The sequence below is a fragment of the Alligator mississippiensis genome, chromosome 1 (genome assembly GCF_030867095.1).
Source record: "Alligator mississippiensis isolate rAllMis1 chromosome 1, rAllMis1, whole genome shotgun sequence".
Lineage (NCBI taxonomy): Eukaryota > Metazoa > Chordata > Crocodylia > Alligatoridae > Alligator > Alligator mississippiensis.
Genome location: NC_081824.1, coordinates 131,072,865 through 131,100,120, shown reverse-complemented (window position 1 = coordinate 131,100,120; position 27,256 = coordinate 131,072,865). Strand labels below are relative to the sequence as shown.

Below are 27,256 nucleotides of genomic sequence, written 5' to 3'. Positions count from 1 at the left end.
ATAAGACAACCTGGAATTTAAGGTGACCCCCAGTAATTAGCTTCTGTGTATGGAAAATTTATAAATTTATTTATAATTTTCTAGGTATAGAATCTAAGTTATAGAATTTCTCAACTGAATAGGCTTAGCCTCTAGTCTCTCCTTATGAAAGCCCCTTCATACCACTAATCATCCCTGATGTCCTTCTGTCTACATTCTCTTGTTGTATGTCTTTCTGAGGTACAGGGACCAAAACTGGGCACAGTATTCAAGGTGTGGACACACCGTGGATTTATAAAGGGGCATAATGAAACTTTCAGTTTTGTTTACAATTCTATTCTCAATAATCCCTAATATTTTGTTTGATTTTTTGATGGCTGCTGAGCCCTGAGCTGATGTTTTTATTGATCTGTCCACCACATCTCCCAGATCTCTTTTCTGTGTGGTAATAGCTAATGTAGAGCCCATCATAGTGCATGTAGAGTTTGAGTTATTTCACATAAAGGGACACTCATTAAAATACATTTTCTATAATTAAAATGATGCTAAAAGCAGCATGTTCTCAGAAGTGGAAACCACCTATGAAGTTGACGTGTGTATCATTTTATACTTATCTAAATTGAATTGCATCTGCCATTTAGTTGCCTATTTGCTTAATTTTTGCTACATCCTTCTGTAATTCCAGTCTACCTTGGTCTTTACCACTTTGAAATATTTTGTGGCATCCACAAATCTGACCACCTTGCTACTCATCCCCTTTTCCAGCTCATTTATGAATATATTAAACAGCACTGTTCCTAACACAGATCCCACCACTCGCTTCCTTCCATCCTGAAAACTGACCATTTATATTCACTCTTTGCTTTCTGTCTTTAAGCCAGTTTCGAATCCAGAAGTGGCCGTTCCCCATACAGAGTACCCTTTCTGCACATTTCTTGTTGCATCTCCTTAACTACCATACCATGTTTGTGGGGGGGTTGTTCTTTTCATCTTAATATAAGCAAACGTTTTTGTGTTGTCCAAAAAAAAAAAGATGATTCCCCCCCACCAGCTTCTAAAAGTGTATCCTAGTTTCAGTCACACTTTGATCTATTTAAAGCATTGCTCCTGCTTTGTAGATTTAATTTTATTGTTACCTTTCTCTCCCATTTTTCTGTGGCATGGGTATTGTGCAAATGGTGTTTTTTTTGTTGAAACTGTTACTCTGTTCACTATGAAACACTGACTCGAACTTCCCAGTTCAGTGCTGCCCTCCATTTGTAAGTGTTCAGACTTCCAGTTGTAGTGAATCAGAGCACTTTTGGTTACCATGGTAATATTCCATTGCAGGAGCTGATAGATTCCAGACAGATTGGTGCGAGCCGCCTAAACAGGGTTGAGACACTGGCTTCTGCCGTGAAACAGAACACAACTGCCAGTGGGTGTGAACTCATAGACGCAGAGATGCAGGCCCTGCAGTCTGACTGGAAGCAGTGGGAAGAAAGTGTATTCCAAACCCAGAACGGCCTAGAGGATCTCGTTAGCCAAATGGCCCTGTCGGAGCAGGAGTTCACAGCCCAAGTTGCTCAGCTGGAAAAGGCCCTGCAACAGTTCAGTGCACTTCTCACAGCCTGGTCTCAAAACTTGACCCCTCTGGACAGCAAGCACATGGATCAAGAAATAGTCGAATGCTGGCACAAAGAAAAAGTAAGGGCACTTTCTGTTTCTTCAGCATTGTTGTTGTTGTAAATATGCCAATAAAAGAAAAGTTGTTATGACCACGTGACTGGAATCCTCAGGCACGGGAAAATGAGGCAGCTTTGAAATGCATTTCTAAAAATACATCCGTAAAACTCAAAGCTGAAAACTCTAGTACAGTCTTTGTAAACTTTTTTTTTTTTTTTCATAAAACCAGTCACAGTGCAGTGTTTATATGAAAATGTTTCTCTTTGGCCTTCATTCTGCAAGATTCGTTGCAGGCATCTCAGCTTTCCGAAGGCTCAGAACAGAGCCTCTAAGCAGAAGCAGGACACAACACATACCAGCTTTGAGCTTTCCTTCCAGTTCTCTCAGTATTTGAGGCCATAACTGAATCTGATCGCAGGGAGTGAAAGTTGCATGTGGCATGTTTCTGTAAACCATTGTTTGCTTTCTTTGTTCATTTCATCCATACTTTTGCCAGTTCATTCTGCCCTTTTCTCAGAATAGTTTACCATTAGACTTTAGAACGTGTTAGCATATGGGTTTGGAAAATGGGTTTAGAAACCCTTAGGCTACTGTCATTTGTTAATCATCCCCGTAACGACTCAATAGTGCCTAGAGGTAGAGAGGTGCACTTAAAATACTCTCTCCTTTTCGCTTGACTCCTTGGCAGAATTTGCACGTCAGACAACCAAAGATCCCGGTGACTTCACAACTATGAAAGCACTAGCCAATTGCCTGCCAAGAACGGTTGGGGGGCTGGGGGGTTGGGATGGAGTGCCGTCACCTAATGCCCCATGCTGCTGCTGTTCTGCCTCTTTCAGGGAGTGGGGTGGGGGAGCCGAGGCCAGCGTTGCTGCCCTTGGCTTCCCCACCTTCTGTCCGGTCCTCGGCACAGCTTCAGAATCATGGTGGCACTCCCCCACACTTGGAGCACTCTGATTGGCTGTTTCCATCAGCCAGAGTGCGAATAAAGCATTACGGACAGACAGACAGACGTAGGCTTTTATAATATTAGAATGGGTACCCCTAAAAGTTTCAAGAGAAGCAATGCTATTTCTACTACCATTCCTCTGAGGCAGTTGCTAGAGACTGAGCCAACTCCCGGATTGATTTGCTACAACATTGTAAAACTCCCATGGGTGTTCTTCTTTCAAACTGAGATTGTAAATCTCCTTCTCCAGCTTCCCTTCCAGGCTATTTCTATGGGTTCCTCTTTCACAGGATTTCCTATCTGACACATCTGATTTACAGTATCAGCATGCAGAATGTCAGTACAGAACAACAGGACTAATGAGGCCACAATGCCAGCACAGCTGTTTTTTGGTATAAATAAGCAGCATTGCTATTGGCTATGTTTTTTTTCCTGTTTTAATATTGTAGTGTTACCTACACATATACAATAGGTGCCAACGATTTCATACTTAAAACAAAAACTAAGTTAATTGTAAGAAGTTTTTAACATTTGCTTTTGTTGTTACTATTTGAATGTACAGAACCTGAAGCTGAATGTAATGTTACTCTAATTCGCTTGGGACTGAATTCTGTTTTACCTATTGAGTGCAAAAGTGGGCTCAAGTGCCTAAATCCACTTATGTGTCTATTTCTGTAGAAGTATCCACTTCTGTCCCCCTGCTATTTAGTGATGTTATCTTTTAGTAACCTGTGGAATTCAGAGAAAACTAAATTTTACTATTTATGCCCCTACTCTGTAATCTAATTTATAGCTAACAGCAGAAAACTATTAAAATACAAGTGTTATAAAAATATTTACTGAATATCTGTCCAGTTTTGGACATAAAAGGACAGTTCTATAGTGACAATAAAAGAGACCCAAGGAAAAGTAGTAACGTCTCTCCCAACAATACAGTTGGTCCAATAAACAATGTTACCAAACAAACCTTGTTCTTTTCAAAGTGTGCGGCAGCATTGTTTCTATTGTCTTCCATTCTGTCATCAAGAGCACTTAGTTTACAAATATGAAATGTTTTCCTTATGAAAAGGGCTTGTTAGCTTATTTTGGTATCCCCAAATCAAGCTGGATTCTTGTTGGTTTATGCAACATAACAACAGTAAAAAGATCCTGAGCTTGGAATTTAGCAAATAATTCTACTGATAATGTATGGCCCAGTATCAAATCCATCTCTCTGCTCACTCTGCCAGGGCTGTATCTGCAGACAAGTCTGCAGATAAATGCATTTACATGGTATATGTAAATAATAACTGCACTTTGAAAGGAATACCAACTTTCTGCCAGCCTGTGTAGTATACCATCACAACTATTGTGTGGGTGGTATTAGGCTATTTGAAAATGAAGATCCATGTTACAAACATTTATTTCAAGTGCAATGAATTTGTAATAAATGTCCCCTTTTCAAAAGAACTGATGGTATCCCAGAATGGAAATTCCTGATCTTTAGAACATGCTGTTGTCAAAGCCAGGTAATATCCTATAGATATCTTAGTGTAGTAAGTTAAACTAAAAGAAAGACGCTTACAACTGTATAAAAATCCCTACACTGTCATGATTGTGGGGTTAGCCAGACCTCTCTCCCCTTTCTGGTTTCTCTAAGTGCACTCCCCACAGATGACAGGCTTCTTGCCCTTACTCATGTTGGGAAGTATACAGTTCTTCCACACTTCGATTCTGATAAAGCTGTAGAAGTCATTGTATGCTCACCATTCAGCACATTAAAGGTCTGACACTGGAATTTCTGTCTTTCAGTAACTGATTACTGATGATATAGTGACAGCATATTCTTTCTAAAACAGAAGCATGTTTATTTAGCAATCTGAACAAAGCATTAAAAAAATGTCAAACAGTCTTCATGCCCATGATATCCCATCTAACATAACACTTCACTACAATCTAAGTAGGCTTTTCTCTTTAGTTACAGAGAGAATAGATTTATATTCTTCCAGCTAGCTTTGAGTGTCCTATGAATATGAATGCAGAGGGGTGTCATTCAAGGACCCTCTTCACTGATGGGTGCACCTTAAATATCCCTTTAGTTCAATCTGACCTTCCTGTTTAAATTAGTTTGACACTTCAGCATGCGGTCAAACTACATCCTGTAAGTCTTCTCACACCACCTCCTGGCAATCCATTCAAGCTCTCTGTGTTGTAATCACTTATTCTGTGACAGTAGTTTAAAAGTGAAGTTATAACTGTGATGGTCTAGACATTATGCGAGAGGCAAGGGTTTATTAGGTTGATACTTTTATTAAACCAATTATGTAGCTGATCTAAAAAAGTTAGACCAATTTATCTAACTTTATTCTGTGACTGCATTTGACCCAGGTTGAAACTGTTTTAGAAGACTGATGTATAAATAGCATTTCAGGATACAAATCAATAATTATTACTAAGTAATATGTATTCATTGTTGGGGTGTGGTAAAACAGTTAAAGTGCCTCACTTTAGCACCAGAGGCACAAATCTCTATCATTGCAGCTTGTAATTTTTGATTTGAGGAATTAAGGTAGCCAGACCTGAAGCCAATTACACCCTCTCCCATGTGCTGTTGGCTACAGAAATTAGCATGCCTTATCTATGGTACTTTGCTAAGCTGCTAGGCTTGGGCTGACCTTTGAATTTTTTGCCCTACACTCTTCAAGCATGCTGTTTACACTTATATACATAAATTAAATGGCATTGGTTTTATTCCCTCATTGTCATTCCCTCCTTTTGGAGTAACCACGCAGTCTTACTTCAGTACAGCACAAATGCTGTCAGATGTGCTTAATTTAAATTTGTTAACAACAATTTAAGTTCTCTTCACACTTTTCTTTCCACCACCAACAGGAAACACTTGATGCTCTGACAAAGGCAGAACATATGACAGATGAGATCAAGACTCAATTAAATGACCTTTGCAGATTTTCCAAAGATTTGAGTGCCTACTCTGTAAAAGTTTCTGGGTTAATTAAGGAATATAACAGGTAAGCTTCCATTCTGTATATAGCTAAGAAAGAATGTCTTCAGGCCAGATTGATTCCATCTATTAGGTATATAAATGGACTTGGGTACCTAAGTGCAATTCTTTTTCCATCCTGCTGAATTCCCTGAAAAACAGTTAATGCAAAAGATGGGTGTGTCATCATCCTCCCTGCTTTTTATGTGACTCAGTCTTATGGGCAAGATGATAGAGTATTATAAAAGTAGATGTATAATTGGATTTTCAGGATTCGAGCAGGACTGGTAGGTAGAATCAAACCCTGGCCTTTGTGTTTATAGAACAGAAACTTTATGAAATTCTAAATTAGAAATCTGCACATGAAGAATGGGTTGATTACTTACTACCTTGAACTTGATGCCAATCCAGTACATGAAATTGCCCTTTTGTTGTTGTTGTTGTTTTTTTTAAACTACAGTGAATCGCAAGACGTAGCTGAGAGTAGAAGGTGCTGTGTAGCTATCCTACTCTACCAGGATCTTTGGGAAGGCAGACTGAATCACAATTCCTCTTCTGCATTTTCCCTTACTCTTAGATAAAAGGAAGTTAAAACAGCACTTTCAAGTGTGTATCTTACTTTCCCTTCTCATTTCAGTCCAATGCTGCTGGCTGATCTATTGAAATGGTGGAACCAGGGTGCTCCTTACTCTCTTTATCTCCCTGTCAGTTCCCTGGCTATTTGTTTTTGGAGGGAGAGGCATGTGATCCAAACAGGATCCAAAACTTCCTGTTTCCTCTGTAGGAGAGGGGCCTCTCTTTCACTAAAGGTCATGTAAAAGGGGTGGCTAACCCACAGCATGGGTGCCACGGCTGGCTTAGGGAGCCTCTGCATGTGGCATGCAGCACAAAAGCTTATTGGGCATGAAGCAGAAAGCAAAGCAGCAAAATAAGCAGGGAGCACAGGGGAGGAAGCAGAAAGCAGAGCAGCAGATCAGGTTGAGATTACAGGACTGGGAGCAGAAAGCAGAGCACCAGGTTGGGCAGGGAAAGAAGTTTGGAGTGGCATGGGGTGGGGGAGGGAGTGCAGGACTAGTAAGTGACATGCCTGCCAAAAAGTTTGGCCCTCAGTGATGTAAAATATGAGCACAGTACAACCTTAAAGTTCTGTAGTTACATTTAGTCTCAAAGGACTTGAGTCCTGGTTTAGTTTCTGTAGAAATGTCTGTTTCAACATATCTCGCTGAATCCCCTCTTTTTTCCTGCTTTAATTTGGCTCCGTAATATGACCCTCAGCATCTCTCTACAAGCTTCAAAGGGCTGTCAGAATAAAGAGCAGTTCTTGCAGCAGAGATTCCGAACAGCTTTCAGAGACTTCCAGCAGTGGCTGGTCAGTGCAAAAATCACTACAGCCAAATGTTTTGATGTGCCTCAGAATATCCATGAAGCATCAACAAATCTACAAAAAATACAGGTAATTGTACTGCATTTGGGTATTAATTTAACATGGAGGCAGTCATATTAAAACCTACTTAATACTGAATTTTGTTTACCTACTGTTTTTAGTTTGCTATTATTGCAGTAAAAGTGAAGAAGATTGTTTAGTGCCTAAAAGGCACTAAACAAATACAGTTTTCTGTTTGTCCAGTTTGTTTGCTCTGTGTAACTGACAGCATTTTGTATATTGTCTGTTTCACGGTTTTCCCTATTATGGCAACTTTTTCCTGTTTGTTTTGGTCTTTTGCACAAAGTAGAAATCCATATTTTATATAAAATAATATTACTGTTAATCCATAAAAATCAGAAGGCGATGGGTTTTCGGATTAGGGCATGGAACCAGAAATTAAGTCAATGTAATCTGCAATTTTTTTCTAATGTTTAAGAACATTAGAGGTGCCATACTGGGTCGTGCCATAGGTCAGTCTAGCCCAGTACTCTGTGACTCACAGTGGCACAGGGTAGATACTAAGGGCAAGAATACCTCTGCAGGGCCTATCCATAATGAGCTGTTCCCTACCTGTCTTCCCTTACAGCTTCTAGCTGTAATGATACAGGCACCTCTGAGATGGAACTTGAAATCTCAGTCCTGGTTGTGAATCGCCATTGCGTTGCCTCAGTTTAAATCAGTGGCTTTTATCTGGGGTGCTGCCTTGTGGACAGCTAAGTAAGTCTACATGAAACAGGAGAGCCCACTCTCGCAGCAGCATTTCACAGTTCATCTCCCTTCCCTCCAGTACTCCTTCCAGAAACGGAGGCACATGGGACAAGTTCCACTTGCTCCATGAACCTCTGTTTCTGCAAAGAGCATGGGGGATTAGACCAGGAAGGGCTGCAGCAGGACCAGGCACTCCTGCCTGCTTTAGATTTGTCAAGGTGCACAGGGCAGTTCTACATGGCAGCAGTGGTGCCTATGCTACAGCACCCCTGCAAGAGTCTCATAGCTCCCCAGGGTACTGCAGCACTCCAGTTGAAAGCCGCTGAATTAGGTAGATACTGAAGACTACAGCTGGTCAATTGAAGTGTACTTACTGAAATAATTAAAATTGTTACTTAAATAGTTATTATTGTATTATTATTTTTTGCCAAAAGGAGCTGTCACATGTCTCTGTGAGGAGAGGGTAGCAGGTGGGGGGGAGTGGGGCAGGGAGTAGCTTGGGGCTGGGAAGGTGGAAAAGGAGGTGGAAGTATCCCTGTTGGGGAACTGAATCCCAATCTCCCACATGACAGGTGGGGTGGGGATATGGATCACTATACTAACTGACCACTAAGTGGCCACTATACTTTTATATTTTATGCAAGAGATGTTCCTTCAGTGGCAGAATAACCCAGAACATCCTGCCTGGATATAAGTTTACTACTCCCTCAAAGCAGTGAGCACCTACTGAATTACTAATATTACTTCTTGTAGTACTTTGTTTTCAGAGAGGCATCCCACTCCAAATAACGGGCATGTCATTTTATGTGCTCGCACACACTCCTAACCTGTTAGTATCCACTTTGTTTAAGTTTGACGCCTCCTGTCTATTTTGTTTTATTTCTAAAGCACCTAATTTTTACTAATTAAAAAATGGAATGTAAAGGCCAATTAATGTGATAATGTGCAAAAATAACTTCCACTGTCAATAATTATTTTTTTCCCCTAGGAATCCTTATCTGAAAGTGAAAATGGCCAATATAAGCTAAATATGCTGGTATCCAAAGGAGAGCTTTTGAGCACTATTCTGCACAAAGAAAAGGCTAAAGTTATCCAGGAAAAAGTTGTTACTGCTAAAGAAGACTGGAAAAATTTTATCACCACCCTACACCAGAAGGAATCTGCTTTAGAGGTATAGAACTAGTCAAAAAACAAGCAGATTGATAAGAAATGTTATTTTTGCCTGTTCTTTCTAATTAATATGTCTTGATAGATCTTGTTCTTTACATTTCTTCTTACAGGGTAGAGAACTACAAACTAACTACAAAATACCCCTAGTTTAACACAGTTTGTAAATAGCTACATTCAGCAGGTCTTATTCTTCTGCCATTATTCATACTAGGTAATTCCTTACCTGTGTCATCTCATTAACTTAAATGGGGCATCTTGCATAGAAAGGAACTACTCAGTGGGTATGTCTACATGCACATTAAGGTGCTTTTTCTAATGCACATTAAATTTAGTACCTCCAGTGTCAGGTACTAAAGCAATAAGCATTAGGCTGCCTTAATGATCAGTAATGAATAGGCACGTTTTTTAAGTGAAGCTTAATGAGCAGTAGCCTATTTTACTGCACATTAGCTTTATCACACCATTTTTTACACTTTAATACACAGCAAAATAGGCTACTGTGCATTAAAGTGCATGTGTAGGCGCACCCAGTGGGACTAAAGATGGTAGAATCTCTCCCAGGTTCACCAGCTTTTGCATCATCAAATATAAAATAGTTAAGGTGCATGACAAGATACTGTTTGTTTTTTCACAGAACTTCATTTAAGACAAGACCCTGATATCCTTATAGTTCCGTTGACGTTTATAGGAAAGCACAAATGTCAAAGTGCTAGTAAACATGAGTAAGACTGGCTTGTCATGCATCTCCCACTCCAGATCTTAAGATAAGATCTAAGATTTTAAGATAAGATTTAAATACGACTTACCAGATGTGTCTACAGGTGCATATTAATGCAAGGCAATAAATTCCAGAGCTTATTGCTCTGAAATTTATTGCTCAGGGCACACCATTGGCCGGTGCACCTGAGACTGTAGCACATTGAGTCAGGTCGCAGCCACTGGGGCTGCTTCTCCTTGGTATAATGTGCTAAGGAGGGGCTGGCTGGGGCATGAGGCAGTTTTAGCATGGGCCTAGCCAGCAGGCAGCCCCCACACTGAAACACCCTCATGCCCTAGCCAGTCAGGGCAAGGTCTACATGTGCGCTGCTGTGGACTAAAAAACTCTGTAGCAGGGTAGTACTTGTATTTACAAGTACTGCAGCATTTCATGGTTCTTACAAGTACAATTCTGCTGCAGAGTAAATTAATTTACTTCAGCCCAATAGGGGCACATGTGTAGATTAGGTCAGTGTATGGCGCAGTAAATGTCTCATGTAGATATGCCCACCCACACAAATCTTTTAGTTATAGTTATTATGTTTTCAAGTGGTCAAATTTAACATGTATAGAACCTGATTTGTTTACATTCTTTCACTTTGTCGTACTGTCTGGCCTCCTATCTTGGGAGGGCTGAGTACACCACTTGGGGCTCTTCAATCAATAATGTTCCTGAGTGGATGGCCTAAGTGATCTTGGCCCACCTAGCTGTTTCCCCTGCCATCTCAAAAATGTCGATGAAGGCTGCCAGATCATTGTCCTTCATCTTCTTCAGGGAATCCTTAAAATTGGCTTCCTCCCTCCCTTCTGCAGCTTGTAGGTCCTGTGCAGAGAGGGAGAGCCTCTCAAAGAACACTTGTTGTCATGCCAACAAAGTCCTTTGTTCCTCTGCTTGTTATTGCTACTGCTGTACTATTTGGGCCATTCAATTCTGCACCCGTTGATTTGCCTCTTGCTTTTGGGCCAAGAGCTGCAGCACTTTGTCCACCTCCATTTTGTACCCTTTGGTGCACTAGGAACACCTCTTACTCCCATCTCAGTGAGGAAGCCTGCTAAGAAATGCATTCCTGGCCAATGCACCATTATGACAGGATGTACCGAAGGGCTGCTGCGGCACCCCCTGATAGCTGCCTTTGTCCTGACCAGCCTTTGCTCCTGCCTCTCAGGGTCATCCTCTGAGATCTTTCCTGCCACACCTTGATGTTGATAATGGAGAAAGGAGGCTGCCTTTAGAAGCTGGCAAACTCTTAGTACTTTTTCTACCCTCCTTTTTCTACTCTATGGGCTCACACTGCTCTGCTTGACTTGGAATTCAGACCCTAACCCCCAAAGTGCCTCTTTCTCTTTTTGCCTGGACTAACGCTGAGTCCCTCTGACCCCAACCCTCATCCAGGCTTCAGTCTGTTTGACCTCAGCCCAAGTCCACTGAGTCAGGCCCTGGCTCTTTGGGCCTCACATTCACAGTGGAGGATGCCTGCCAGTTACCCCATTCGTGGCTTCCTCCACCTCTACAGTTACTCTCAGTCCTCTGGTTATTCAACAAATGTAAATAAATATACATCATGACAACTGAAATACAAGCAAACTACTTCCACAAAGTTCTCCCTGCTGTCTGTCAACATCTTATCACAAACTATAATTCTGCTCTCACCCTTGTGGGTAGCTTTGGTGCCCCTGAGCCTACAGTGCCACTGCTTTCTGCAGTTAGCCTCCCTGGGAGAAGCTCTCCCAGCTCCTGTGGGGAGCTCTTCTCCCTGAAGCGTGCAGGGTCTGACTGCCCATTCTGGTTCAGGCCCTGGGTTTATATACCTGAAAGCTATGCCCCCTTTCTGCCATGTGCCTTTCCCAGGCCTGCATAGGGGTTTTACCATCTTAATTATGCAGTCCTTTACCTTAGCCTGCTGCATCCTGTTAAAGGGATAGTGGTCCCCTGACTCCCTGTTACAGTCCCCTCTTCTTCTTCCATTGTGCCCGAGTAACAGGGTTTGGGTTCCCTGTTACACAGGCCTATAACTTCAAGTTGGAGTAGACTGACTTTTAGGGCAGTTTTAAGTTGCATTGATGGATAACGCAGAAGTACTTTCAGCTAGATTTTCAGCTGGTATAAGTCAGCACTGAAGGCAATGGCTTTGCCTACCTTTTTCCCAGAATGAGAAGATGTCATAAGGAACTTATCTTGCTTAGACACCCATTTTCTGTCCCACATCCTATATCTCTAATCCTGAAATTTCATTGAAATTATAATGATGTGCATAAAAAGAAAATAAAATTAGTTTGAAAAATCCAGGGAAAAACAGAAGGGCTGGAATTCTGCTGGACAGAGCTTCTGTTCAACATTGATTGTTTCTGATATTCTTCCATGAACCAGTGGAATGACTTGGAAGAAATAAATATGTAGTCAGAAAAGGTTTTCTAAAACACAGAAGGTTTTATTTTCTAAAACACAGAAGGTTTTCCAAGCAAACAAAAATAATCCTCAGAATGGGAGTGAAGCCAGTTGTTTGACCCCTCAGTGTGAAGACCTTCATTTCTAAATTGTTCTTCAGACAGTTTCCTAAAGAGTTACTCTCGTACCTTTAGCTGAGCATCTGGGCAAGGTTGAGAAAGAAGCTGACCTGAAGTGAGCTCCTCAATCAGTGGAGTCCTGATAATGCCTGGGCATTTTGTCATATCATCCCTGTGTGTTTGGGAATAGGTTGTGTGAAATAGTTACATCAAACATAGGTTTCATGCAGGCTTTACATTTGCATATTCATTTTGCTTTGCAGAACTTAAAGATCCAGATGAAGGATTTTGAAGCAAGTGCTGAGCCTCTCCAGGACTGGCTGAGCACAACTGAGAAGACAGTGCAGGATAGTAGTGGTCGACTCCATGATCTCCCTGCGAAGAGGCGAGAGCAACAAAAATTGCAGGTGATGAGCATCTATAAACCCCTGTTTCCGGGGGTCAGAAATGCCTAATACATTTCTGCTTTCTAAGTAAGATTGCATCTAGTTTGGAGGCTTACTTGTTGACAATCCTCTTCAGGAAGATTTGTCTCAGCACTTCTTGATGGCATGCATCATTTCCTTTCTGTAATTGTATTGTGTACTTAATGGGCTAACCATTCCTTTTTTCAGGATGCTTACTGAAGGTCAGTGTGTTGATTTCCATCCACCCTTGGAAATGCTTTTGCCTGCTTGCTTCTCCATTTTGTGCTTCTTTGCCCCCACACTTAATAACAACATGCTTATGCTTTACAGTCTGTCCTTGAGGAAATAAGCTGCCATGAGCCTCAGCTCAACAGGCTAAAAGAAAAAGCTCAGCAGCTGTGTGAAGAGCAAGCTGCCAGCAAAAGCTTTATGCGCAGAGTGTCTCAGCTGTCTTCTCAGTACCTTGCTCTATGCAATCTAACAAAGGTAATGCACCTACTGTCTGTGCTTTTTAAGCCATTAATATGAATGTGACCTATGTGGAAAAAAGTGGTTGAATTGTGAAATACTGAGGCTGAATTGCTGTTCTGTTGCATGGTACATCCGATCTATCTTATCTTTAAGGCTTGTGCTGAAGAGGGGAAAAGGTGTGCATGGATTTTCCTGATAGAGCACTGAGCTTTTGCTTTTTCTAACATATCTATCTGAGATAAGAAAATGAGAGCAGAAGTATATGGTATGCAGTAACTTTATCCCATGAAAAGACAGTAGTCTGCAGGTAGTTTTGTTTTAGATGGAATGCAGGTAGGAATTTTGTATTAATAAACGAGAATTTCAAGAAAGTATGTGTTTTTGTTTGACTTAATAAGTGTATCTAGGATCATGTAGAAGAATTATTTTCCCCAAACAGATTTTCTAATGCAGAACCATCATGTTGAAATGTTGTTGTTTCATTAATATTAAGATGAGGATTTGTTCCCTGTCTTAACCGTGTCTTGGTCTAGAACTTTGTAGTTTGTTTTTCAGCATTTTTAAAGGATTTGTTAGCTGGCAGGCTGCTTTTGAATCACTGGCCAGAGGTGACATGGGCTGATGCCTGGGGCACTGGACTGGGACTCAGGGTTATGTCTGCATAACGTGACAGCATGTTGTCAAGCATGTCTCTCCCACTCACATATGCAAATCCCAGAAATGCCCAAGTGAAGGTATTCTGGAGGGACCTGCCCTCCACAGTCACTCTCAAGCCTCCAATATGGATGGGAATGGCCACAGAGTAGCTTTACTCTTGCATTTCTGGGTTTGGCACATGGTAACAGAAATATGTGAACAGGGGATGCTCAGAAGCATTCCTGATAGGGCACACCGGGGAACTGGGACAAAAATCTGTTTACCTTTGGGAATTGAAATTGCAGATTTGTAGCTGTATAAATGGCATTTTTGCCGTTTAGACACAGTTTGCTACTGCATTTTCCCTGCAGTGTTGATGCATAAGCATGTGCATATAGACTGAAGATAAGCAGTAGGCTAGACACCCAGAAGAGCAGAAGGAAGAGTCTACCTTAAGTTTTAGCCCCAGTAGCTAAGTAGCTAGGGCACTCACCTGGGAAGCTGAAGCTTTCCTTTCCCCTTTCTATATAATCAGTTAGTGTCTTTCTGACTTCCCAGTAGTGTGTTTTAAAAAACACACCACAGGCTAGGCATCTTCTAGACCTCTTTCCAGCTCTCCTTTTGAAGCTGAGTCACTGCTTATTGTAGTTATTGTATTTTATTATTGGAAAAAATAAACAGAGTGTAGTAGGGCAGTTTCTGCCCTGTTGGGAGCAGTGTCACAGGCTAGAAGCCAGGGCCTGCTCCTTTCCAGGGTAGTATCCATCTTACTAAGCCACACAACCCTGTAGGACAGCATTAAAAGGAGCACTGGAGAGGGGAACTGAATAATGTCTGAGCTGTAGCATGGTGGCTAGAACAGCTTTAAATTCCCTGTGTCTGAGAAGAAGTGAGGACAACTTGGGTCCCTTTATTGTTAGTCAAGTGTCTAACCACTCAGCTATTAGGGGTAAAGCACAGGATTATCTTCTTCTTCCTCCTCCAACATCCACTGGTCATGAGTATCTGGTAAACTTAGTTTTTAGGACTTAAACACAGGTTCACAACCAGTTTTTAGGACTGGAACACAGTCATGGTCAGTGTGTAGGCTCCTGTGAAGTGAACTTGGGCTTACAAAAGTTTGTGCTACATGCACATACCCTCCCCCACCAATCCCCACACATACTTTGGTAAGTCTATAAGGTGCAAATTTCCCCTGCCTTCTACATGCTTACATGGTGAGAAAGTAGAATTGCAGCTGTGTGTATGAGGCACATTTCTATTTCCTATCAATCCTACTGGCCAGGTTTGTGACACTGGATTTCACCTCTTTGGCTAGGGACAGACAGTCAAAAAGCCTGAGCCTGAATTGATTCAACCTTTGCAGCTTAATCTAACCTCTTAATCTAACCTGGCTAGGTTGAACTGGTTTGTAACCGGATAGACATTCTCTGTGGACTGAGGAAATTCAGGCACATGTCTGCAGTGGCTCAGGCTAGAAGCTGGGGTGCACTAGAGCAGCCCACCCTTCCCCTCCATAGTGCTGAGCTGAAGGGGGGCATGGCTAGGCCTTGGCAGGACACTCTGATTAGGGAGGTCTGCCTGCATCATCCCAGCCTATCTCACTGGCTGCTCAAGGGGTGTGAATGTTGCTAGACCCCAGGCCTGGGCTGGCACTCTGAGGCAAGGGTTGGGGAGGTGTGCAGTGTGCACATCTGTTGATAATACAGAGCTTTTCAATCTCCCTCCCTGCTTCTTTATACTTTCTGCAGCAAACTGACAGGCAGGCAAGCCAGCATGCAGCTGATAACAGTGTTTATCACCCCATCAGTAAAACAGTTGGTTCTCTCCATTAGTTCAAGCTCTTCTTAAACAGCTTTTTACAAGGAGGGACATTACCAGCTGACCTGTTGAAAGCTCCAAAAAGCCCTAAGTGCTCACTGTTCTGTCTGCCTGTCCCAGTGAAATTGGAGATGCACGCACACCTCTCAGCATTAGCTAGCATACCACAAGCCTAGGGTCTGTGCTGTGGGAGATGGGAGGGAGGGGGGATTCCTGCTTGAGCAACAGGGTGGGGGGTAGGGCAAGGGGAAGCCAGGCAAACCCTACTGTGCCTGCAGTCTCTGCCAGAGTACTGGCCAGGGAGCAGAGGGGTGGAGCCAGCTCTGCTGTCTAGAGCAGAGAGCCCCGCCCAGCCCAGAGAGCATGCCAGGATGCTGGGGGAGTCTGGTTTAACTTAAACCAGGAAGGGGTTTGGGACAGACATTGCATATACCAGTTTGACCCAAATCAGTTAAGTCTGAAACAACATCCAACCGGGTTCATCTTTAACCAGTTTCAGCCATTTTCAAACTGGTTTATGTGCACTGAACCAGTTTCTCCTCTCTTAAACTGGTTTATGTGTAATGTCTGTCCCTAGCTTTTGTGCCTCTATTTTTCCTCGTATCCTTTGTCTTCCTTGCTTATTTAGACTGTAAGCTTTTCAGGCTAAGATGGTTATTCCTTATAGTACCCACCATGAAGAAGCCTAATTCTTGAATGAAGCTAGTAGGCACCACATCAACAGTATAAGGAGAGTAGAATATTGTTATTGTGTAATAGCTCATATGATAAAGCATGTCCTTTCTGGTTTCATATTTACTGGTTTGCTAAATTGTCATCTGTTTATACAGAAATAGGCTGCTTACAGATGTTTAAAAAAAATTAAACGAAACAAAATGGCACTTTAAACTCAGTGCACTCCCATGCTAAGCCCAGCACATGCCCATCGCATTAGTTGGACCAGGCTCACCTGACGTCTTTATAGATCAGACACCTTAGTGGGACTTTTGAGGGGCTTTTAAATAAAATCACTTTAGATAAAAGTACCAAAATGCCCTGCTAAATCTCCCAATGTGTACAGATGCTGCAGAGCCAGGTTGAACTAACACACTGCTTCTTCTGGTAAAGTGTGTGTGGGGGGGGGGGGTTAAACACTGTAAGCAGCCATAGAGTATTACAAAAGACTTGTAATTCTTGTAACATAACAAAACTATTGAATTTAGGGTCATGGAATGTTTTTCATGATTAAAAACACATGTCAAAGGGAAACTTGCGCAGGACAGCTCTTCCTAGTTGAAAGAGTTTTGAGACTCCCAAATATACAAAAGGATGCGCAAGTGGTTTACTGGAGATTTCCCAAGCAATCTTCAAATTCAAGGGTATTGAAGAAATTCAGTCTTGAAGTGATAAAGATATGAAAGACTGTGACAGTGGACACATCTACATGTGCCTCTATCGTGTCATTGTTACTGTGCTGTAATTTAGGACTTCCTTTGGAAATCTTAAATGATGGCTAATGGTCTGTACTGCACCATGCATGCTGCATACTACTTTTAGCTACTATGTCACCATAGCAACACACTATAATGAGGGAGTGTGTTGCTACAGCAACGTAGCTGTGGCATCGCAGTTTGTGACTGCCAATGCTATGTTGCTGTAGCATCACATGTAGACGTGCCCAGTTTGTATCTGAAAGGAAAGGAGGAAGAAAGGGTTGTTCTGCTGCTACTACCAGGCTATTCAATAGTAGCTGGAATTCCAACTCCAACATTGCCTATTCCTCCAGTGGGTAGATCCAAGATAATCTCCAGCAGCTCTTTTAGTTTTTCCTTTAAATTATTCCAACCTGTGTAATAGCCCCCACATTGAACACTTTCAGCTGAATGTTTTGGAAAAAAGCTTGGAAAATTGTTTTACCCCATAACTGAGCCCTGGCAGATAAACCACTACCAAAAATGACCTTCGAAGCTTTCCAAGTAAAACTGAATAGAACAATTTAAGAATTACACTGTGTACCCATATTAGCACCTGTAGAAAGGTCAACAACACCTCATAATTAATGGTATTTTATAAAGGCAGCTGAATAAATCAATGTGTACACTTGACCTTAATTGCTAGGAGAAAATCCAGCCAAAATAACCAGCAAGCACAGTCTTTGTATTCAGGCATAAAAACAAATTGCCTAGTAGTCTGGTACATGTTGTGGGATAACAATCATTATTAGTATTTGAACTACAGATATGTATGTGGCTGTGAAAGCCAGAAAAGAAAAGAAAATGAAACTGATGCATTTTAGAATATAAACATTATGCCACAATAAAAAGCAGGTTATTTGGCTCAGTCCAGCGATAGCTGAGTGTAATAATTGCCTCAGCTGTTACATAACAAGGAAGTCAGTCTAAATGACAAAATGGTCTTTTCTCATCTTAAACATTGGGCATGTCTACACGAGACACTTAATACACAGTAGACTAATTTCACTGTGCATTAGCCTGTCACAGCAAAAGCCGTGCTAATGTGCAGTAGAATTAGTCTGCTGCTCAGTAAGCATCACAAAAAGACCATGAACTGGTGCTACTGTGTTCTAGCGCCAGTTACAGTGCATTTAGCTAGTACTTCTTATTAGAGTAGAGGAACTGTACTTAACGCACAGTAACAACAGCCCATTAATGCATATATAGATGCACCCACTGTGTATCTGTAGAACTAGGTCAGCATATTAGAATTGCTATATTCTTAACTCATCATCCCGTACCTTTTTACTTCAATTTATAGGCTATTTAGTGTCCACCACTCTAAATCTCTCTGTTCTACAACACTACAGTACATAGTTAAAATAGATTGTGTTAAGGACAATGCTAAAAATAAGGGATGCATTCATTGCCCCCTTTCATTCCTCCATCAGAAGGATGATGCTGACAGTCATCATCCTGTGGTTATAAGTAATGATATTGAAAGTGAGTTATTGGATAATAATTTGTTTCATAAAATACATGATTTTCATTTATAGTATTCACTAGTTTGTTAATTCAATTGTAGTTAATCCATAGTATCTAATATTATAATCTTTCTTTGTATGGGAATAGAAGTGGCTACTTTGTAGTAAGACAATTTATTTTACAGTTGTGACTTTCAAGTGGTTTTGCTAATGTAGCTTTGATTGACTTGTTTAAAAACTTTGATCTATTTTTGAATGGATTGAAAAAGGGAGTCTTCAAATGGACTGATCTCTAAATTTGATAACTACATGCACTGTGCTTCTTAAATGTAAATGTTCATAATCTTTGTACAAATTATGTTTGTAAATACAAAACAGAGGACAGCATGTATATTCATTTGAACATGTAATATGCATGAAAAAAATTGTGGTCATATTTTAGGAACCTACATTTAAATGTCAAAGTCTGTAAATGAGGTAAAATGACCACTGGAGAAGCTGGCAATGCTAATTTCCATATGAATTGCAGGAGAAGGTTTCCAGGATGGATAGGATTGTTGCAGAGCACCAGCAGTTCTCTCATGATGTAAAAGAACTCCAGGACTGGATGGCTGATGCAATTCACATGCTGGAGTCTTATTGTCACCCCACAGCAGACAAAAGTGTTCTTGACAGCAGAATGTTAAAGCTGGAGGTAAGACTGAAAGGCCCTATCAGTTTTTGTTTGTAACAAGAAGGCATACCTGGCATGCTCCCTTGGTTGCTATAAATTAGAGTAACCCCCTATAATTAAGTTTACATAATTCAACCCCTGAATTTTTCCTTCATAAAAAAGCTGTTTTTTGTCATAAAGGTGATCTTTAACATTTTTAATCAGTAAAACTCTTAAGAAAAATGTGTAAATACTGAAGATAAAAAAAAATTAAGTTGATACTTACGTAGCTAATATAATCAGGGAAAAAATGATATTCTCTTTAGCTGCATAATCATAATGGCTGCTTGCAGACATTAACACCCCCCCCCCAAACCCCACGCTTTACTGGAAGAAGCAGCACATTATTTTGACCTGTCTTCACAGCATCCGTATAGACCAGGCACTTCAGCAGAGTTTTTTCACACTTTTAGCTACAACTGAGTCAATCAGCTGTTAGATAAAAGCCAAAAACCATTTGGCCCCACTAAAGTGCCTGGTCTATACAGATGTTGTGTGAGCTGGGTCCAACTAAGGTGCTGCTTAGTTAAAAAGTAAAGCACCACATTTTTTTAACATCTGCAAGCAGCCAAAGTTTTTCAACTATTGTAAGGTTTTTGAGTCACCAAGCTATGTGACCATAAAAACATTTTCTTAATATAGCTTTTACTAGGTAATAGATTTCCCAGTCAGAAGTTGTGCCTCTGGCAGAATATCACTTTCAGGATGGTGCATTACCACACCACCGTTGGGGGAGTATTGCATGTGAGCAAACTGCAGCTGGTATCGTTGCATTGGGGATGTGATGATGCATTATCCAAAAAAAGAGAGAGGAGAAGGGAGGTTAAATTATAGTTTTCTCATTGGCAAAGATTTTTTTTTAATATATCTTTTATTGAACCAACTGTATCATTGGCAGAGCTGTTGGACAAGATTATGTGCATCAGGGGCCCTTCCTTAGGCCTTTCTTCCAACCTAAGGAAGGGCACTCAATGCCCAAAAGCTTGTCCAACAGTTTTCTCAACTATACATTTCATCCAATTAAAAAAAAACAAAACCAAAATACTCTTGCCCCAACACATTTCCTGGACCATCATGACTACAACAACGCTCCAGTCTTCTCTATGGTATTTTTGGTATCCTCATAATGGACACATCATTCACTTGAGTTGGCCCTCAAAAATTGTAAGATGCCTTAAAAGTCATGTTATTTTAAACAGCAGTCTATTTTATGTTCTTTTTAGTTGACTTTTTTGAGCCAGTTTGAGTTCTCAGGCTCTTCCGCATACCATAAGCTCTATTGTATTTTGTGCTAATTTTATTTTTCATTAAAATCGGACAACTACAGAACCTGGGGTTTGGAAAAATATCAAGGGCCAGATCCTACTTATCTTTCCTGTGCCTAAGTGGTCTATACATAGCTGTGTTAAGTGAAGTTTGGGGCACTTCTGCAGAGTCTGTGATTCAACATGTCCTGCACTAACCCTTCTTTTGAAATTCGCCCACTGCATCTTGTATTTATGAACAGCCCTGGTAGAGATTTCCCACAGTGAGGAGTCAGATCCCAGGTTAGATCCCAGTCTTCAAGAGAGTGGCTTTTGCTTGGCCTATGGGCCGATGGTAACAGTACTTTTTGGGGAAACAAGAGAGAGAAGTTCAAACACCCCAGGAGGCCTAGAACCCAGGTCTCCCCTTCTGAACAAGTACCCAAACCCTAGATTCATAGATGTTAGGGTCAGAAGGGACCTCAATAGATCATCGAGTCCGACCCCCTGCATAGGCAGGAAAGAGTGCTGGGTTTAGATGACCCCAGCTAGATGCCTATCTAACCTCCTCTTGAAGACCCCCAGGGTAGGGGAGAGCACCACCTCCCTTGGGAGCCCGTTCCAGACCTTGGCCACTTGAACTGTGAAGAAGTTCTTCCTAATGTCCAGTCTAAATCTGCTCTCTGCTAGCTTATGGCCATTATTTCTTGTAACCCCCAGAGGCGCCTTGGTGAGTAAAGCCTCACCAATTCCCTTCTGTGCCCCCACGATGAACTTATAGGCAGCCACAAGGTCGCCTCTCAACCTTCTCTTGCGGAGGCTGAAGAGGTCCAGGTGCCCCAGTCTCTCCTCGTAGGGCTTGGCCTGCAAGCCCTTAACCATACATGTGGCCCTTCTCTGGACCCTCTCCAGGTTATCCACATCCCTCTTGAAGTGCGGCGCCCAAAACTGCATGCAGTATTCCAACTGCGGTCTGACCAGCGCCCGATAGAGGGGGATTATCACCTCCTTGGTTCTGTTCGTCATGCATCTGCTGATACACGATAAAGTACCGTTAGCTTTTCTGATGGCTTCGTCACACTGACGACTCATGTTCATCTTGGAGTGCACTAGGACTCCAAGATCCCTTTCCGCTTCCGTGCCTCCAAGCAGGTCATTTCCTAGGCAGTAGGTATGCTGGACATTTTTCCTCCCTAGTTGCAGCACTTTGCATTTCTCCTTGTTGAATTGCATTCTGTTGTTTTCCGCCCATATGTCCAACCTGTCCAGGTCTGCTTGTAGTTGTTTCCTGCCCTCCGGTGTGTCCACTTCTCCCCAGTTTTGTGTCATCCTCAAACTTGGACAGAGTACACTTCACTCCCTCGTCCAAGTCGCTGATGAAGACATTGAAGAGTATCGGTCCAAGGACCGAGCCCTGCAGGACCCCACTGCCCACACTCTTCCAGGTCGATACCGACCCATCCACTACGACTCTCTGGGTATGACCCTCTAGCCAATTCACCACCCACCGGACTGTGTAGTCATCCAAGTCACAACCTCTTAACTTGTTCACCAGTATGGGGTGCGATACCGTATCGAAGGCCTTCCTGAAGTCTAAGAAAACAATGTCAACCCCTACTCCTGCATCCAGGTGTTTTGTAACCTGGTCATAAAAAGAGACTAGATTAGTCAGGCACGATCTACCTGCTATGAACCCGTGCTGGTTTCCCCTCAGCATAATTTTTCCTGCCGGGCTCTCGCAAATGTGAGCCTTGATAATTTTTTCAAAGACTTTGCCTAGGATGGAGGTGAGATAGATAGATATTGGGATCAAAAGTAGGAGGACCAATCCCCTCCCTTTTATTCCCAGGAAGAATATGCAGCGGTGATTCTATTTTCCTGGAGGGTATTCTCAGCCTGTACATGACTCAGCTACATGGCTACATATATTCCACTTAGGCATATGAAAAGCAAATAAGATGCTCGAGATGTTGCAAGAATTACAGTGGTATTATAAGAACTGGCAATCATAGGGTCCCCATGTTTTTATGTTGAAATACACTGGTACTGTTACTAGGTCTTAAATCGCTTTTATGTTACTGAAATAAACCTTTTTCATCACCCAATATCACTTGTTTTCTGATGGAACATTATAGTACTATAGTCAGAGTCCCAGCTCCTCCTCCTTTGTGTCCTGCACTAAAAACCAGCGTAGCACAGCCCTCTTGACTCAGCATCCATAAAACTAGTGGCCCTCTTTAGGAGGTTTTAGTATGGCCTGAATCTGTCCTTTAAAAGGCCTGCTTCCCTAAAGAGGCTTAGCTCTCAGCCCCACTTTCCCAAATGACAGCTTCTCTATTTCCTTCAATGTAGAGCAGCTCTTTTGCCAGTGAAGCTTATTATCCATTTCTTCCCCTTGTGGCAGAAAGGAGCACCAATGCCCCATTAACAATAAGACCAGGACAACATTTGTTTGTTTTCCAGGGCCTATTATCAGTCAGACAGGAGAAAGAAATCCAGATGAAAATGGTGCTAACGAGAGGAGAATCTGTTCTGCAGAACTCGTCTCCAGAAGGAGTGCCTCTCATCGAACAGCAGCTACAGACACTTAAGGACACATGGGATTCCCTCTTGTCTGCTTGCATTCACTGTAAAAGGTAAAAGGAGACTTGTGTGGAGATTGGCTACTGAAAATAACAGTGTTGAAAATATTACAAAGTTACCTTCCAAAGTCTTTGAATTACAAGAGTCAAACTGAGACTAAAGGGACATAGCACAGTAAAGACCTTGTCTGAGACTAAGTGACCCAGGTACTATAATAATACAAATAAATAGTAATAATAATGGAAACTTAGTGAAGAATTTAACTAGGAGTATATGTACAGTGAGACTGTGTTACCCTTAGAAACAGTCTCTTTCTTCATTATTTGATGGTAAATTTAATTTTTAAATTGCATTCAGCTATTTTAACTTCTCTGTGAAATGAAACTCAGGTGCTGAAAGCCAACTAACAGGAACATTGACAAAATGAAGGGTCCAGTCCTTTGTTGTAGGAGTTTATGGCCTTAGAAACCTTGTATGAGGTAGACATGATCTCAAAGGATTAAGCTTGAGGGGTTAAGTGTTATTCAAAATATTATAATTTTGGTAATCTCTATCATGTTGGCAATAGTGAAAGAAAAAGAAAATAAAGAAAAACACAGCCTGCTGCTGTATTGCTAATTACAAACATTTAAATTTCAAACAACCAAGATGGTTTATCAATACATAGCAACTGTTTTCTCACGCATGAGGAGGAGAGGTACTTTTAGTCAGTACTTCAGGATTTGATTCCTTTATACCACACTTGACCCACATATTTATATGAGTTGGTATATATGTGTTTACACAGTATTCCTAGAATCCAAACCACCTGTATCCACCACAAATCCTGTATCCTACATTATACCCTTGCCATCCTCTATCCAGTTCTGGGAAGGTACCCTTACTAACCACATCCTTAAGCAGTCAATCAAGATATGTAGTAGTTTGTCAGCTCCCTCCAAGGCAATTTAGCACGTGATATCTCTCTCTACAAACTTTCTCCTAAAAAAATATCTAGCTAGGATGACTGTATATCACTTTATCTAATTTCTAGAGTAAGAAGCAATGCCAGTTATCTCAGCTGATATGTATTTTTGAATTGTAGTCAGCTGGAAGGAGCTCTGTCTAAGTGGACAAGCTACCAGGATGATATTCGTCAATTTTCCTGCTGGATGGATAAAGTAGAAGCAAGCTTGAATGCTTCTGAGAGACAGTGTGCAGAACTGAGGGAAAAGTCAGCTGCTCTTGGTAAAGCAAAGGTTTGTGCATTGTTACTACATTTTAAGGAAGAAACCTTTTTGGTGACAGAATAAAACTATTATTCCTATGTGGGTGCATCTACATGAGCCATTAACACACAGCAATAAATTGCAGAGCTTGTTGCAGCAGTGGGCAGGGGTCTGGAGAGGTCAGCCTGCTCCAACCCAGCAAAATGGGTGTTTATACACATGCTCGTGGGGATGGGGAGGCTCTTTAATTAGAGCAGCTCCAAGAGCAGCTCTGATTAAAGTGCCTGGAGCATCTCGTGTATCAGCATCTCTGCACTTAAAAATGGCGGCAGCGATATTTTATCTAAAGCTTGTTGAATGACCTTTAGATAAAGTGCCCCCATTGCTAAGCATGGGGACACTGATACATAAGATGCTGGAGGCTGCTGGAGCGTGGTAATTACTATGCCCCAGCAGACTGGATTAATTGAATCTGCTCCGACGTGCTGTAATTACAGCACATCAGAATTGCCTTGCTGCTCATGTATAGGCACCCAGTGTGCTACAGAAGGCTGGCTGGGTCATGAGGTTGCTCCAGTGCAGAGCTAGCTGGCAGGCAGCCTCCTCACTGAAGCACACTTGTGCCCCAGCCAGCCAGCCCAGCATCTACACATGCACTGCTACACACGTAAAAACTCTGCAGCTGATTAGGACTTGTATTTACAAGTTATACCATGCTGTGGACATTATTAGTTTTGTGCGCCCTAATAGAGGAGCATGTGCAAATGCTGAGACATTTACTGCACAGTTAATTAGTCAACTGCACAGTAAATATCTCCTATAAATGTGCTCTGTGATAACAGACTTACTTGTTATGGTGATGAGCATGGTAAAAATATCTAAAATGAAAAGAAATATATATTTGATACTTCAATATTTCTGCTTTGTGACCAATAGAAACCAATCAGACAGTCAGTTATTCAGAATGAAGTTTTGATTTCTTATTTATTACTGAGGCACTTGAGTAATTTCTAGCAAAAGATCAGTACCGTGAATAGTATATGAAAAAAACCCAAAAACAAACCACACCTATCAATGTGAAGGTGAAATTCTATTGTAGTTAATCCATAGTATCTAATATTATTATAATTTTTCTGTGTATGGGAATAGAAGTGGCTAATTTTGTATTAAAACAATTTATTTTACAATTGTGACTTTCAAGTGGTTTTGCCAATGTAGCTTTGATTGATTTGCTTAAAAACTTTAATCTATTTTTGAATGGATTGAAAAAGGGAGTCTTCAAATGGACTGAACTCTAAATTCGTTAACTACATGCATTGTGCTTCTAAATTCTAACTAAGTGACTTAAAATAAAAAGTTTTTGTTGATAAATCTTCTTCAGCTTTATCTTCTCATATGTTACTCTTAAAAGGTAAATAACAGAAATAGTGATATTTCAAGACAGCTAATGACCATTTGAGTTAAACACCTGGGGCATCACTCTAGACCATAAACTCCTGTAAATTGTCTAAACTATAAAATATCTTAGTCAGATCACACTATTACTTAACCAAACATTAGGATTCAAATGTTCCTAATGGCCCTAACTCATTGTTGCCCTGTATTGTAGTTAACTCCAGTGAAAAGGAAATGAAAACTGAAACTCATTGTAAATCACCACTGTTTTAAGTTTGTAAAATGTATGATGCTTTTGCATGGTCTAAATGACTCCCCAGTGGGCAGAGCAAAGGTGAGTCATGCTCATTAAGATTTGATCATACATCTTGGGTTCTGAACATAGGTTTTTGAAATTCACTGTCTGCAGCTCTAGCAATGTGGGGCTAAGGGTTTATGATCTCGGAGAGAATAATGAAGTGGACCTGCACAAAATGTGATTTGGAAATTATTTGGAACACGCCAGGGTGCATCAAGCTACAGAATATGACCCTCAATAAATAGCTCAACTAAAAAGAAGTCAATGACTTCTGCTCTACCTTTCAGTAGTGCATGAAGAGAGGTGGGTGACATCTACCATAGGTATTTATTTTCCTTTTCCTTCTACTCTCCCCTGACTAATGGGAGAATTGTGCACAGTGCACCCCTAATCACACACCTCTAATCACGTCACATGTAAACTAGGAAAAAGAAAAGAATGACTGCATGGCTGTAGTCTTATTTTAATGCTGTTCATTGGTAAATTATTCATCTGCTCTTTGTATTTTGCAGCTACTCAATGAAGAAGTGTTGAGTCACAACAGCCTACTAGAGACTATTGAAGCAAAAGGCTCAAGCATGACTGAACATTATGTAACTCAACTTGAACTCCAAGACCTTCAGGAACGATACAAGTTCCTCAAACACAAGACAATGGTACAATTTGTCTTGACAACATTATAATGTTTTTCTTTGAGCAAGGGGTAAAAGCAGAAAGGGTCTTTATATTATTTCTATTATAATTATTATTGAATAACATCATGTTATTAATTTGTCACCATATCCTTTTAGTACTAATGGAGATTTGGAACTTTGTAGAAAAGAAACTGAGATTCTAAATAAGGAAAAAGCAATGGGTGAAATCTTGGTTCCATAAAATTCAGCAATAAAACTACAATTTACTTCAGTTTGACTAGAATCTCATCCATCGTGTCTAAAAGGAACATCACTGAAAATACAGAATTTTTGTTTGTACATGAATATATGCCATGCAGCTGATGTAAACACTAAACACTTATTAACTCATAGAAATCCCTGTTTTACAAATGATTATCAGTAAAGATAGAGGTTACTAGCAAGTGAAATCCAAACATTAGCCCAGAAGGGATTTGGGGGAATTTTATAATACAGACCAGTGTTTCCCAAAATGTTGGTACTCTGAGCATCCTTTTTTCTGGATTAAAATTGGCAGCACACTCTTCTGAATTGCAAAGCATCCTAGTTGAAAATTACTGAGGTGTAATCTAAATCATAAAAAAATGGGATCTAAATTCAGAAAAGACTAGATCTAAATTCAGAAAAGATATAGAGGGGACCTTAAGGCAAAAAATGTTGAGAATCACCGACCTACCTGGTACCTCTTAAGGGTGGTGGAGGCAAAGCTCACTTTGCTGTGTCCTGCTCTTTCCACGGTCTGCCCCCTTCTG

General features: G+C 41.1%; 1 protein-coding gene across 3 annotated transcripts in view; it reads left to right on the top strand.

Annotated features, from left to right (window-relative positions):
- Positions 1–27,256, top strand: part of SYNE1 (spectrin repeat containing nuclear envelope protein 1) — a 535,576-nt gene that overhangs the window by 288,461 nt on the left and 219,859 nt on the right. For all 3 annotated transcript variants that reach the window (XM_059714126.1, XM_059714134.1, XM_059714130.1), the window contains 10 exons: positions 1,309–1,665; positions 5,465–5,601; positions 6,849–7,026; positions 8,696–8,878; positions 12,402–12,545; positions 12,876–13,031; positions 18,920–19,084; positions 22,810–22,982; positions 24,014–24,167; positions 26,343–26,486. In XM_059714126.1, coding sequence (XP_059570109.1) covers positions 1,309–1,665; positions 5,465–5,601; positions 6,849–7,026; positions 8,696–8,878; positions 12,402–12,545; positions 12,876–13,031; positions 18,920–19,084; positions 22,810–22,982; positions 24,014–24,167; positions 26,343–26,486 — 1,791 coding nt within the window. The remainder of the gene's footprint in view (positions 1–1,308; positions 1,666–5,464; positions 5,602–6,848; positions 7,027–8,695; positions 8,879–12,401; positions 12,546–12,875; positions 13,032–18,919; positions 19,085–22,809; positions 22,983–24,013; positions 24,168–26,342; positions 26,487–27,256) is intronic.